Source organism: Microcaecilia unicolor, chromosome 13, assembly GCF_901765095.1.
Source record: "Microcaecilia unicolor chromosome 13, aMicUni1.1, whole genome shotgun sequence".
In the NCBI taxonomy this organism is placed as follows: Eukaryota; Metazoa; Chordata; class Amphibia; order Gymnophiona; family Siphonopidae; genus Microcaecilia; species Microcaecilia unicolor.
The window spans coordinates 99982063-99996230 of NC_044043.1; the positions used below are offsets into that span (position 1 = coordinate 99982063).

General features: G+C 48.3%; 1 protein-coding gene across 3 annotated transcripts in view; it reads left to right on the top strand.

Moving 5' to 3' along the window:
* Positions 1-8564, top strand: part of CLCNKA (chloride voltage-gated channel Ka) — a 51418-nt gene extending 42854 nt beyond the window's left edge. Inside the window, exons 15-20 of one of the 3 annotated variants that reach the window (XM_030222104.1) lie at positions 412-625; positions 2419-2552; positions 3398-3492; positions 4101-4184; positions 5703-5789; positions 8069-8564. In XM_030222104.1, coding sequence (XP_030077964.1) covers positions 412-625; positions 2419-2552; positions 3398-3492; positions 4101-4184; positions 5703-5789; positions 8069-8116 — 662 coding nt within the window. In that variant the 3' untranslated portion in view covers positions 8117-8564. Of the gene's footprint in view, positions 1-411; positions 626-2418; positions 2553-3397; positions 3493-4100; positions 4185-4308; positions 4613-5702; positions 5790-8068 lie in introns of those variants that run through there. The other 2 variants (XM_030222106.1, XM_030222103.1) reach the window with 2 other exon arrangements.
* The last annotated feature ends 5604 nt before the right edge of the window (positions 8565-14168 follow it).

Below are 14168 nucleotides of genomic sequence, written 5' to 3' on the forward strand. Positions count from 1 at the left end.
AACCAGAGCTGGACATCAGAATGACAAAAGCCTAAACAAGCCCACTCAACCAGTATCACAAGACCAAAAAACGCACCATGTTTGAACAGGAAACCCAGCAAGCTGAAGTGATGGAGATCTGAACCCAGCACTGCTTTGACACCTGAGACCCAGGTTCTAATCTCACCACCACTTCTCACTTGTAGGTCAGGGAAAATAGGACAAGTCTCTTCTCTTGCCTGGACTGAAATATGGATTATAAATTCAGTAGAGAAAGTGCCTTCCAAGAATGAAATTCATCTTGATAGATGTTGTGCACATCAACAACGATCTGTAAATAATTCATAAATGAATGGAAGTAAAGTTCTTGAAGTAACTTGTTGGAATAAAGCGAAGGGCCGTGTGTTAAATGTTTCTGGGTATTTCCTCTAGGGGCTGCAGCATTTTCTGGCGCTGTCACCCACTCACTTTCCACTGCCCTCCTGGTTTTTGAAGTCACGGGTCAGATTGCTCATATCTTGCCTGTCATCCTGGCAGTTCTGGTCGCTAATGCCATATCCCAGAAATTTCAGCCCTCCTTCTACGAAGGCACTATTATTGTCAAGAAGCTGCCGTACTTACCCCGGATCAGAAGCCGGCATATCGGGTGAGTTCCTCTCCTATGTTTTATGTTCTCCTTTCCAACCCCCCCCCCCCCCCCCCCCCGTTGTGTTCTCATCCACTTACTTATCCTCGTGCTCATCCGTCTCCTCTCAGACTCTCACTCTCATTCCCATCACATCTTCATTCACTGACCCTCACCCATCATGTTCTCATTAACTGACTCCTCCATCTGCTCCCACTGACCCTCACTCCTCTCTCACTTACTTAAACTCTCGATTCCATCATGTGCTGAATCTCTTTCTCTCACCCACTCTTGTGCTCTCTGATGGGCCGATGATCAGAAGCAAATGCAGGCGCTAGAGGCTGTTAGTGTCATACTACTGCTTGCTTTTGCTACCGTCCCATGAACAACACACTTGTGGGCTCTGAATGCTACTAGCATGCAAATACATGCAAAACAGGGCTCTTAGCGCAAGTAGCAGGCAAATGCATGCTAAACCTATTCCTCCCTAATGATCAGCAACCAGTGTGCCAAACATTGGCCCACTAACCTCGGCAAACCCTACGTCAGCTCAGAGCTGGCGTTAGGGTTTGCAGACCATTGGGGAGGATGGTGAGCCCTGTCCAGCATGCATTTGCATGCTAGCAGGTCCCCCCATTCCCCCCCCCCCCCCAATGCAGTAGCCCATGCACCCCCCTCCTCCGCAGGAGCAAGAACCTCAACTCAACACCTCCCCAACGACATGGGGGCTGGACCCCCTCCAACACAGGTTCCCTTATTGGTGTGAAGCCCCACCCAGTGCGTCCCAGGATGCACTGGGCAGGGCTGGGCACTGCTATTTTCCAGGTGGCACCGATGGAAGAGGAGGGAGGCCACCTTTCTCCACCACTGAAGGTAGGGAGGGTGGGGAAGGGCCTCTAAGACCACCAGGGGTGGGGTCGGGAGGGGATTGACTCATGGCCCTTTGGGCCACCAGGGCTCCATTCAAGGGAGGGGATGCGGGGGTGGGGGGGTAGGGGGGCTGGAGAGCCACTGGATCTCCAGCCCCCCAGAACTTGTGTCGGGGGTGTCGCTTGACTCGGGGTGGGGGTACTGGGGGATCTGGTGGTCCCGTGGATCTCCAGCCCCTGTGTTTGACAGGTCTGGGTTTATGACAGCCTAGACCTGTCAAACAAGTGCGGGTGGATTGTGCCCGAGTGCATGCTCTGGCACAGTCCTGCCGTAATTTTACCCTATGATCAGAGTGAATAACGTGCTTGAATTTGCATGCTATTATCTCTGATAATAGGGGCGGTAAACTCCCGCGCTGTTTCAGCGCTATTTTTAGAGAGCTGTTTGGAACTGCACGAGGCTTTCAATCATCTGTCCATATATGTTCCGTTTAGTCACACACTCTCTTGCACTCTCTTGTGCATCTGTTCACTAATTCTCCTTTGCTCACATGCACCCCTCCCCCACAAGTCGCCATCACATGATCCCTACGGCACAGCTGATCCTTAGCTGTGAATAAGTTTCTTGGTGCTGTGAATGGGCCAGAGATCATTAGATAAGACCCAAAGGTTTTGGTGCAGGAAGGAATTTGATCATCCTACTGCAAATCTGACCAGTTCTTTAATGGGAATGAAAAGCAAGACTTGTGGATCAGAAAAGCATTGTCATGTTTCTGTACAATATCGGACTCTAACAGAGTCACCAACTCGACCAGTTCTGGTTTTAATCCCATTGAGTTCCTGGACTTTTAATTCTGCTTTCCCTAAGCTAGACCTGGTAGGCTAAATCCAGGAAAGGGTTATCCTGACAACAGGAACGAGACTTTTAACCATCTCTCTCCTCAGCTCCTACAAAGTGACCACTGAAGAGTTCATGAGAACTGACATCACGGTGGTGGCCAAGGATTCGAATTTCGAGGACGTTCTGAAGGTCATGACTTCTACTGAAGCATTGGAGTATCCAGTGGTAGAGAACACAGGTGATTTTATTTCAGAGTTAGGCTCCATTTCCACACTTCTTCCCCTCTGTTTCACTGATTCTGCTGTGATAAAACTGAAATGGAAAAGATAGGGAGATATGATTGACACAGTAGTGTACCAAGGAAGGGGCGGTGGGGGCGGTCCGCCCTGGGTGCAGGCAGCAAAGGGGTGCATGGCGCAGACGCACAGCTGTCGGCTTGGCTGGTCCCCTGCCCCCTCTGACATTACTTCCTGTTCTGGGGCAAGGGCCTAGCATAGGGTTACCATATGTCTGGATTTACCTGGACATGTCCCTCTTTTGAGGGAATCACCGATTCCTTCTGGTGGTCATCTGGTCGGTTGGGGCACTTTTTTGAGGCTTGGTCCTAAAAATAAATGGACCAAGTGAAGCTGGCCAAGTGCTCGTCAGAGCCGGCCTTCTTTTTTCCATTATCGGCTGAAGCCGGCCATCTCATAACCACGCCCCCGTCCCGCGTTCTGTACCCCGCCAAAACGCCCCCTTTAACTTTGGCCGGCCCTGCGATGGAAAGCAGTTGAAGCTGGCCAAAATTGGCTTTCGATTATACCGATTTGGCTGGGTTTACGAGATGGCCGGCCATCTCCCGATTTGTGTCGGAAGTTGGCTGGCCTTCTCGTTCAAAGATAAGCAGGTTAGTGTATACCTGGGGCAATGGAGGGTTAAGTGACTTGCCCAGAGTCACAAGGAGCTGCAGTGGGAATCGAACCCAGTTCCCCTGGTTCTCAGGGACAGATAAGTCCTCATTTATGAGGAGAAGATGGCAGGCGGCAGGACCTGGAACTGGCAGTGAATCAGGCTTCTCTCTCTGCTTCTTTCTCTCTTCAGAATCGATGATACTTGTGGGCACCGTGAAGAGGTCAGAGCTAATCCGCTTCCTCCAGACTCATGACTCACAACAGCCAGAGGACAATCAGTCTCAGGCAGGTATTGGGAAACCTCAGTGCTGGAGGGGGGTGGGATATCAGAGTAAGGTGGGGATCTGAATATCTCTAGTGCTGGGGGGTATCAGAGTAAGACACATATCTCGATATCTGTAGTGCTGGGGGTATCACAGTAAGGTGGGTTTCAGGATATCCATAGTGCTGGGGAATATCAGAGTAAGGTGGGGATCTGGATATCTTTAGTGCTGGGGGGTATCAGAGCATATGAGCAAATCTCTCATATGCATATTCATTGTGGATATCCTGAAAACCAGACTGGCTAGGGTTCCCCCCAGAACAGGTTTGGGAATCAGTGGTCTAGAAAAAGCATTCACAGTAGCAAAACCATGCCCTGTCACATGGAAGTCTTGGGTTTCTGCCTGTGGATATGGTGATGCCATGGAGGCAGGGTTCGCAGCACATGGGGCTCAGTCATTCACACCTCAGTGGTACCTTGTGACCCAGCCTGGATTTTGGAGGGAGTCACTGTCAGGGACCATTATAAAGCCCAAGGGAGAATGGCATGATGCTGACCAGAATGGTTCTTATAAACGTACCGTACTGTCCACTGCTGCTAAGTGTCCTCTGCGTCTCTTTGTCTCTTGCAGAAACTTTTGGAAGGGAAACTTAGTGAAGGCTGCACCATAGAGCCAGTGACCTTCCAGCTGTCCATCTGGACCTCACTGCATCAGGTATTGCACTTCTGCTGACCCCTCGGCAGAGTCCGGTTCTGGAGATGAAGGGGAGGCAGGGGGCAGAGTAATATCAGTGTCAATCATTCCCAATTAGGAGCAGGTTCTTTCCTCCCATTCACAGATTTTTGGCGCTATTTGCCCGGATACTGCTGCTGAAGATTGGGTCAGAATGCACCAAGACGGTCCGAGGTGGAATCTGGGTGGAACCAGGAGTTACTCTGTTCGCTGTAATATTCAGTCCACTAATTGGATAATTGAGGCAGCAGAAAGGATGTCTTGCTTTATTGGGGTAGTTATGCTGGTATTGGTCTGGGTATTGCTGGTGCCCAGCTAAAAGCCAGAGGTGCCAGTAGCCAGCTATAAAAAGCCAGCTGATTACCTAGGAAGTAGGGACACACCCCTGGGAACCCAGCCCTGCCTCTCCCTCTTCTCCAGTAAATGCCCCATGACGGAGTAGGGGGTAGAGATTGGGTAAATGGTAGGGTGGTGTTGCTTTTCTGTGTGGTGCACTGTCTCCCATTCATTCCCCCCCCCCCCCTCCCCATATATTTCTGATCACCTCTTCCTTTCCCTCTCACTCTCCTTCCCTCACCTTGCAGGTCCTCATTTTTTTTCTGGGAGGACTGGGAACCCCACTAGCACTGCTGCATTCACCATCCCACTGTCCCTGTTGTACATGGACCTCTCCCCCCGCCCCCCGCCCCCCCCCCTGCCAAATCTTTGCTCTGGATTGATAGGCTGCAGGCTCATAGTCCATGCCTCATATCTGACACACAGGCTGTATCTTAGATATTCCTGGCACTGAAATTCCCATTTATTTATTAAAGTGGATTGAACAGTCAGACTAGGGACAGGATCCCCAGTGCCGATGAACTTCAGTCCTGTCCTGCAGAGGGGGAATCAGAGTTGAAGCATCTAATGGATAGAAAACCAGGACTGACTGAGCTGCTGCCTACAGACATGGAGGCATATGGTAAAATCTATCAGTGACCCCCAATGCACCTCACTCCTGCCTTGAAGCACCCCATACACAGCTCAGCCAATGCACCTCACTCCTGCCCTGTGGCATCCCCTGCTATTCCCGGTACGGAGACACTATACACTTCTCCTAACTAACTGTGTGCATTATCCTATACAGTGGGCTCGCAATGTATGCAAATCGAGCTCATCCATATTCATTGTGGATATCCTGAACATCAGACCGGCTGGTTTGCAAATTTTTGCTGTATACCCTAGTATACAGTCTTCAGATTAAAAAGGGGTCACAGAATAGAAGCCTCCCGTCTTTTGTTTTGCAGTAGGTTATGTCTGTCGTTTGTGCTCCTCTGCCCTCCTGGTACCCCAATGCTAATATCACAAGCGGTGGATCTGTCAAGAGAGGAACTGTGGGAGCTAGGTGTGAAGGACAGAGAGGAAGCGGGGAAGATCCAGGTCACACAGTCCTCATTCACATCCGTAGAATAAACTCAGCACAGAGCAAAAGATGTAATATGTGGTTCCTGCTTCCTCCTGCAGGCACACAACCTCTTTGAGCTGCTGACCCTGCAGTACGCCTTTGTGACCTCCTCTGGAAGAATCGTGGGTTGTGTAACCAGGAACGAGGTACAGGGTGTGCTATGGGAGGCAGGGAGAGGGGAATCTCCAAGGGGTTTGGCCCAGTGGTGTAGCTTCGGGGGGCCATGGGGGCCTGGGCCCCCTCAAACTGGCTCCGGGGTACCCAACCTCCACCAGCTAAGGCGTTTGTCCCGTGCTGCTCTTACGTTGCTGGCACTCTGTCCTGTTTTTCAGCGCCGTGCACGCTCATTTTTAATGAAACTTAGCATGCTCGAAAGCAGGACAGGGCACCAGGCAATGTAAGAGCAGCACGGGACAAACGCTTTAGCCAAGGTACCTTCCAGTGGGGTGGGGGAGCGGGAGCAGCAGCAGGGAGGCAGAAGTGGCAGTGGGGGGGGGGGGGGAGCAGCGGCGGCGGGCAAGCAGAAGCGGTGTCGGCGCCTGGGGGGGGGCAGAGGTGGCGGCGGGAGGGCGGCAGAAGGGAGGTGGCCCAAAATATGCCCCCCCACCTTGGGCTCTGGCCCCACTCCCGACAAAGTCTGGCTATGCTCCTGGCTTGGCCTCAGAGATGTTGCAAATATTTTTGGGCTCTGCCTTCAGAATTTGTCACTGTGTTTTCACACACAGCAATAAACATGCGCCTGAGCCAGCGAAAGCAGATCAGCAAACCATGAGCGCATGAAAAGTAACACAAGAGAGTGCCAGCCGTGGTACGAGCTGGACCCAATACCCCTCCCTCCCCGTATGGTGCACAGGGGTTCTGCTCTCTGTTTCCACCGTTAGAAGTGGTGCAACAATATTGTGGTTTCTTACACGAGAGGCAGGGCAAGTTCTGCGAGACTCCGCAGGCCTGAAACCTCAGTTTTATTGCGTTATCTTTCATGGCAGCAATGTTGGGGGAGAATGGAAGGAATGTTGGCGGTGGCATCACCTGATGTCGGAAGGGGGCAGAGCTTGATCTGAGTGTATTTTTTGGGGTGGTAATTCACCTCTTTATCATACTTGGAAGGTCAGGGTCGCTGTGACCCAGTTTAGAGCTGATGTTTTAAAATACAGATTTGTCCGATTACTTTGGTTTTTCTACATTTGAAGACAGCTGAAATCTGTAAATATTCACATCTCGATTTCAGCTTACTATCTGGCCTGGTTCAGGTCTGATTATCCTGATTCGGGTTAGGCTAGGGATAGGGGATTAGGGTAGGATGGGAGGCTTGGGGTCAATATTAGAGCTGGGATTTGTAGCTAGTGGGTCACCAGGGGAGTGGCCGCTCCCCCAAACGGACTGGTGCCGGTGCCATCAGCAGTCCGTTCTCCGCTCCTCCCACACCCTCAACGTGGCTACACTACTGGGATGGTGGCAGGGTTAGGACAGAACTAGGTTTACAGTTATGGTCAATGTTAGGGTTGGGATGGAGTTGTTGTTAGGGTTATTTCAATTGAATGGAGTAGAGGAGAACTGAGCTCCAGGGGAAGTGGGTTCAGTTCCCACTGTGGCGCCTTGTAATCCTGGGCAAGTCACTTAACCCTCTGTTGCCCTAGGTACAAAAACTTAGATTGTGAGCCCTCTAGGGACAGAGAAAGTACCTGCATGTAATGTGTACAGCACTGCATACATGTTACAGAAATGTGTAGTTGTAATTTATATTCCACTTGATCCCCCAGAGTTCTGAGCAGATTACAACAATTTGAAAACATAAAATTACAAAGTAAAGAACTAAACACAATACATAAAATACAATATAGTAAATAAAAATAGTTCTAAAGATATCTAAATAGTACAAATACTCAAATCAAACCAATATGTTTGTTTGTTTATTTATTAGGATTTATAAATCTTATTGTAAAATCAATAATAATAAAATTAGGATAGGTTTAGGGAAAAGACTTGTGGTTAGTGTTAAGATGGAGATAAAGTCAGGGTTAGGATAGAGTTGTTAGTCTTAAGATAAGGATAAGGTTAGGGTTAGGATTAGGCTAGATTTGTATTTAGGGTTAAGATGGGGATAGGGTTAGGGTTAGGCTAGAATTGTGGTTAGGGTTAAGTTATGGATAAGGTCAGGGTTTGGTTAGGGTTAAGTTATGGATTGGGTCAAGGTTGGGACAAATTTGTGCTTAGGGTTAAGATGGGGATAGAGTCAGGTTTAGGATAGAGTTGTGGTTAGGGTTAAGATATGATTAAGGTTAGGATAGTATTGTGGTTAGGTTTTTGGGGATAAGGTTAGGGTTTAAGATGGTTCTAGGTTCACAGACTGACCCAGGCTGAGGGGTGGAGGTTTGAGTTTTAGACAATGAAGCCATTAATCTGGAGTTTTCTTTTCTTTTTTTAGCTTAAAACGGCAATTGAAGATCTGGCAAATCCCAGAAATCCAAAGTGAAAGGGTGGTGTCTGAGCAACCCTCCTCCCCCCCCCCCCCCCCCCCCCCCCCCAGTTTCTGTACAGCTCACAATCTTCTGGAGCAGCTGTGCCTGTTTCGGGGTCCCAACCATAGTGCGAGAGAAGGTCCCCCCTGACACACCAAAAGCCCCTAAAGCCAGAGTCAGCGAAGATACTGCTGAGCCCAAATGTGCGCTGATCCGATCTGGAGGAACCCTGCACACCCCAATCAAGAGAAGCCATATTAAGATGTATTCTTTTTTTGTTCTGCTTTCTTGTAAGTCTGGCTCTGAAATGAACATATAAATTTAAAAAATGTTCCATCTCTCAGCTGTGTTGATAATTTTGCAGTAGAACATTTCAGGGATTGGAGAGCAGACAGAAGAGGACCCAGCCTGGCCAAGTTTCGGGTATTTCCTTCATTAGGGGTCACCAAAGTCTTCTAATCACAATCAAAAGGTGTTCAATAAATCAACTCTTTATACTGTGTTACTGGTTGCACAATGATGGCATTCAGTTTTGCTTTTGAAGGTCATTGTGAACAGTGGTGTTGGATCACATAAGCTTATTGTCATGAGATGACTTTTCATGCCTATTTTGTGCTGTCAATGTGACATTAAGCTGGGTTGGTTGCCCTGGTGGCTCAGTGGGGCTGGGGACTGTGTGCATGGGGAGAGGGAGGGGGTCACAGTCCTTGATAACGAGTGACACCTAACAACTGGATTTAGAGCCCGTGATGTAGGGTTCTGGAGGAGCTCTGGTTCCCGGCTTTTGGACCCTTCTGCTGCAATGAACTGGCTAGAGACCGTGGAGGGACAGTGGATCTATTCAGACAGAGGGAAAATCTCCCAGTAACTCTGAGTGAAGGTTCTTGGTGCCAGGACCCTCGAGATGGTTAAGATCAGAGGATTTACCAAGCCCAAAGAACTCCAGAACAAATGACCTGAACCCTGGGCTCTGCTGTCTCTTTATTTTCCTTTCAGGTGAGTATGTGGCCTTTTGTTCCACCTTGCTCAAGGGAAGTTGGACAGGGTTTTTCAGGTGCAACCCATGTGCTTTCCTTACAGTCTAGGTTACCTTATTCGTATGTGTCCCTTGTACGGAGACTTCCAGCACCCGGTACTTTGAATGGTACCAGGGGGGCTTATCCAGTGCTACTTCCCTGGCCTTTATTTCAGAATCTGTCTGCGGTTCACATGATCTGACCGACAACTTGCCAGAAGTGGCCTTTGACGTACAATAATATCCTGTTCCCAATGATTTGTTAAACATTCTGCAATATGGTATGAAATGACCACCTGCTTTTAGCCACCTTGTCAGATGCTCCATAACATTTTAGAGCAGACACGGCAGCAAACATTTACAATGCACACGGTCTGAAGATGTTCATATATAACAGGTTATTTTTGAAATCTATATGTCAGAACAATAAAGCTGTAGTTTTCTCCGTCCTCACTTATCCGGAAGCACCAAAAAAAGAATGGTGAAAGCTTCCTAGAAAGAGGCAGATCTGATAAGCTGAATCACAGCACTGCTTCTGTCTGATATCTCCTGGGACTGGACTCCAAGGCCACCCAGCTAGACCCTTACTCATCAGGAAACCCTTGCATGGATCTCCCAAATCTCAGAATCAGTTTAGTTCTGTACGATGGCGCTGCGCCCTTAGAAAATTCTGCTGGCTTTGCATCCACCGTGTCATCGAGCTCCATCTTTTAAGGTACTGGGCAATTTCACAGAAAGGGGGGGTGGATGCCCGTGGGAGGGTTGTGAACACAAAAACGGTGACAGAATTCAAGAATGTGTGGGATAAACACACAGGATCACTATAGAAAGGGGAAAGGGAAATGGGACTTGATATACTGCCTTTCTGAGGTTTTTGCAACTACATTCAAAGCGGTTTACATATATTCAGGTACTTATTTTGTACCAGGGGCAATGGAGGGTTAAGTGACTTGCCCAGAGTCACAAGGAGCTGCAGTGGTAATCGAACCCAGTTCTCCAGAGAACTGAAAAACAGCCAAACACAATCCAAAGGGTTGTGTGAAATGAGTAAAGTGGGAAATACCCTCAGAAACCAAGGCTCCTGCCAAGGTCTGGTCAACGAGACACTATTATCTATAAAAGACTTTGTGCCCGTGACTAGTTTCTTTCATGGGGTAAATGTTCCCTGCTTCACTCATACAAAATTGCCCATAGTAGAGCACAAATTTTAAGAGTAACTGAATAACAAAAAAGTATTCAAGCTACAGCATAGCATGCATCAACTTAGCTTAATAAATGATGACTTGACAACCCCACAATTCAACTGTTGTTTTTCAACGGGGCCTGATTCGTTTCACCCATAACAGGGCTTCATCAGGAACCACTCAGTTGGATCATACTGTCAGGGGTATCGGTCTCAAGCTGACTAAACTTCTCTTACAACCGACGGGGACTTGTAGACTTGCTTTTCTTAGGGAATACCATTGGGAAATCAAAACTACAAGAAGCATGGTTATGTTCTGAAGAGCCTTGATTCTGCTCCGTGTGTCACAGAGATCAGGTCCCTAAGGCTTTTGCTAAAGCAAGTGCTACACAGACTGGAGTTGCACAGATCTGATTTAATGTTTTTAATTATTTCCAGGACAAAACACATTTGGAAAACATGGCATTGGCTAAAAAATCCTGTGAACTGTTACACAATGCTTCACTGAGTACAGGTTTTATCATATCATGACAGAACGACTCATCAGCCAGGGGTGGGCAGGCTGCCTTTAGCATAAGGTGACCGGATAACTCCGTAAAGGACAGGCCAGGTTAGACCAGGTTTTGTAGGCGGTGGTTTGCCTTTCTTACAGAAATGAACTAAATCCATTGACAGGGTAAAACCAGGACTGCCTCCAGCATAAGACATGGAGCTATCTGGTCACCTTAAACTGACTACTTCATAACACAATCCCAAAATTCCAGTAACAAGAGGTAACCCAAAGTATGTGTCGCTTGACAGCTGCTTTTTAGATGTCTAAATTGCAAAGCATTCTGGGAACTGTTATCCTGCCTTTTTGTCATAGGAGAAGGAAGTCAGCGGGAGAGGGCTTGGTCCACTGAGAATATAACCCTTATTTTAGAAGCTCTATTCATGTTGTGGACATCTGAAAACCAGTATTTAGACATCCATTTTGCTTGGATAACCAAAGCCCGATTTTATAAAGCCAGGATATAGCTGTCTAACACTGCAGTACGCCCATATGGAAGGGGGTGCGGGGCCCAAATATGAATGTCCAACTCCGATCACAGAAGGGGACGGGACCTGTGTGTCCAAAAAGATAGACAGTGTCATTTAGACCTGGTACTTGGCACATCCAGGGTAAAGAAAGGTGCACTGAAAGAGCAGCTGTCCGCTGAAGGGGTTAAGGCAAGTTACCTCCTTAATCCCCCCCCCCCTCCTTGGGGTTGCTGTCCCCCTCCTTTTCCTGAATGTGAAACTAGCAAGTGATACCAGACTCTATGTCAGCCTCAGGAACTATGGACCTTCATAGTACTACAATCTTTTAAAAATTAACTTCTTAGGAGATCTCCACACAGCCCTGAGCACTAGCCTAATGATTAGTGTAGTGGGCTGAAAACCAGGGGAGTCAGGTTCAAATCCTGTTTCAGCTCTCTGTAATTTTTTTGAAATTGCGAGCCCTCTAGGGACAGAAACATGCTTACTGTACCTGAAAGTATAAGAAATCTGCCAGGCCGAAAGCTCTTGAAGCAGAGTATGTTCAGGGCTCGCAATTTAAAACAAAATGACAAAGAGCTGAAGTGGGATTTGAGCTTCTCAGCCCCATCAGGGAACCCCCTCTGCTCTGCACAGACATCTGTGGGGCCATTTGATGACACGGATGTTTCTCAGCTGCCACAAAGGTGTCCACATCCCTTGTTTTGCCACATCCAGCATTTGGATGTTTCACTTTATAAAATGGATGCTCATGTTGGATATTTCTCGTTCATTTTAGAATCAGTGGCATAGCCACTGAGGGGCCTCGGAGGATCTGGGCCCCCTCACCTTCAGTTCAGGCCCCCTCTGCTTTAATGCCAAGCCCCACCAACCAAAGAAGTCTCCTCTGCAAGTCCCGCCTGCGCTGTCCAAGCAGCACTTAAGCCATCAGGTGAACTTTGGCCTCCGATGCTGGCTCTCTTGAGCGACTGAACTGAGCATGTGCGGGACTGCTGATGCCAGCGGCTGAACTCCGCTGCCGACTTAAGCCCTGCTCTGGCAGCACAGGCGGGACTCGTGGAGAAGACCTCTTCAGCTGGTGAGGTTTGGCATCCCTGCCAGCAAATGTATGCCTCAATGTTGTAGTTGCAGTTGCGGGAGGGAGGGAGGGAGAGAATAGCTGGCCCCCTCGGTACACCCTTGGGCCCTTCCCAAAATGCACTTCTGGGCATGCCCTGTTTAGACCAGGACATACTTTGACAGATCTTGTTCTAAAATACATGAAACATAGATGTTCATATGTGATGGTTCAACATGGACATCCTGTAAAATGCCCTTCTATATTAACAGTGATCGACTGTGAATCCCCAACAACCTAGAATTACATCAAAATGTGAAAAGAGGAACAAATAAACGAGCTCAAAACATAAGCTCTGATGTTTATCTTTCTGAGTGTAATTGTGGATTTCTAATGACAATATGAGTCAATAAATGTAGAACTGTGACAAGACATTGAAGTAATATTTTTGGCATATGATGCAACTAGTGGCAAAGTCTACTTGTCCCTCTTTCTTCACATTTGGATGTAATTAAGGTTCAGTGAGACACATTTGCATACATTAGGCCTAAGAACCACATATCTGATATATATATTCATGATGTATATGTTTATGGGGGGGAGGGGGGTTCCTAAGCAGTGTTGCCAGGTGGGCGGTTTTACCGCCCAATTGTGCGGTTTTCCGTGACCCGCCGCGGGAAATTTTTGCCCGCGGCGGGTTGCAGTTTTTTGGGCTTCTTTTTTGTCTTTTGGGCGGTTTTTAGGCGTTTTTTTCGGCCGCGGGGGCGGGGCTAGTGACGTTTTGGGCGGGGCTAGTGACGTTCTGGGCTGGGCGATGATGGGGGAGGCGGGGCCGATGACGGCGGGGGCGGGGTTGATGACGGCGGGGGCGGGGTGATGATGGCGGGGGCAGGGGTGGGGGTGTCAGGGGCGGGGTTTGAATTTGGGCGGGTTTTGGGCTGGATTTAGGCTGGTTTGGGTGGGAAAGAAATTTTCCACCTGGCAACCCTGTTCCTAAGAGGTGATCTGAGCAATCACTGGTATGACAATGGCAATGCCCTGTAGCAGGGTCTCCTCTGTTGGGCAAGACCCCTTTCATCTCTGTCTCCTGCCTTATTCACCTTTACTGGGAAAGCGTAGCATTGACGTTTGGCTGACTCAGTGTTGTTCTATAAACACATTACAGAAGCAACATCTTTGCTCTTATCTAGAAAGCAATAATAATTCATATTTCTGTAGCATTGTCTTATCCACAGGATCACAGTGCACTGAACGATGACAACATCTCAAGAGCACAGGCAGGCTTACATACCGCATTGGGGAAAACAGGACGGGAGATGAATTGCCAAGACATTTATTTAAGCCTGGAGTGCCTTCAGGGACGGCTACTCAAAGCAGGAGCTCAGCTCTAGACACAGTGCTGGAACAACACACCTTCGGACCCTATGGAGAGGGTCTTCAAAGGCCGCAGGCCAGGTTTTCTGGGTAACCAAGTTATGCAAATTCTCAGACCAAATAAATGCAAATCTTTTGACTATTCATTGTCAATATTCAGAAAACATGGACTGTCTGTGGCCATTGGCCCTTTACAACTTATTGCTTGAATTCAGCAAGCTATAGAAAGCACAACACCTGCTTTCAGCTCCTTCAGTCTTTGCAACACAGGCCGTTAGACTCTATTAATTCAAAGGCAAAGTGCGTGAGGCTTATCACGGAGCACAAGGCGGGGTCTGGGCACAGTTTTCTGTACTATTGTGGCAGCCCTACACTAAAAGGAGTTTAGCACACAGGACATCAGTGCACAAGGACTCATGT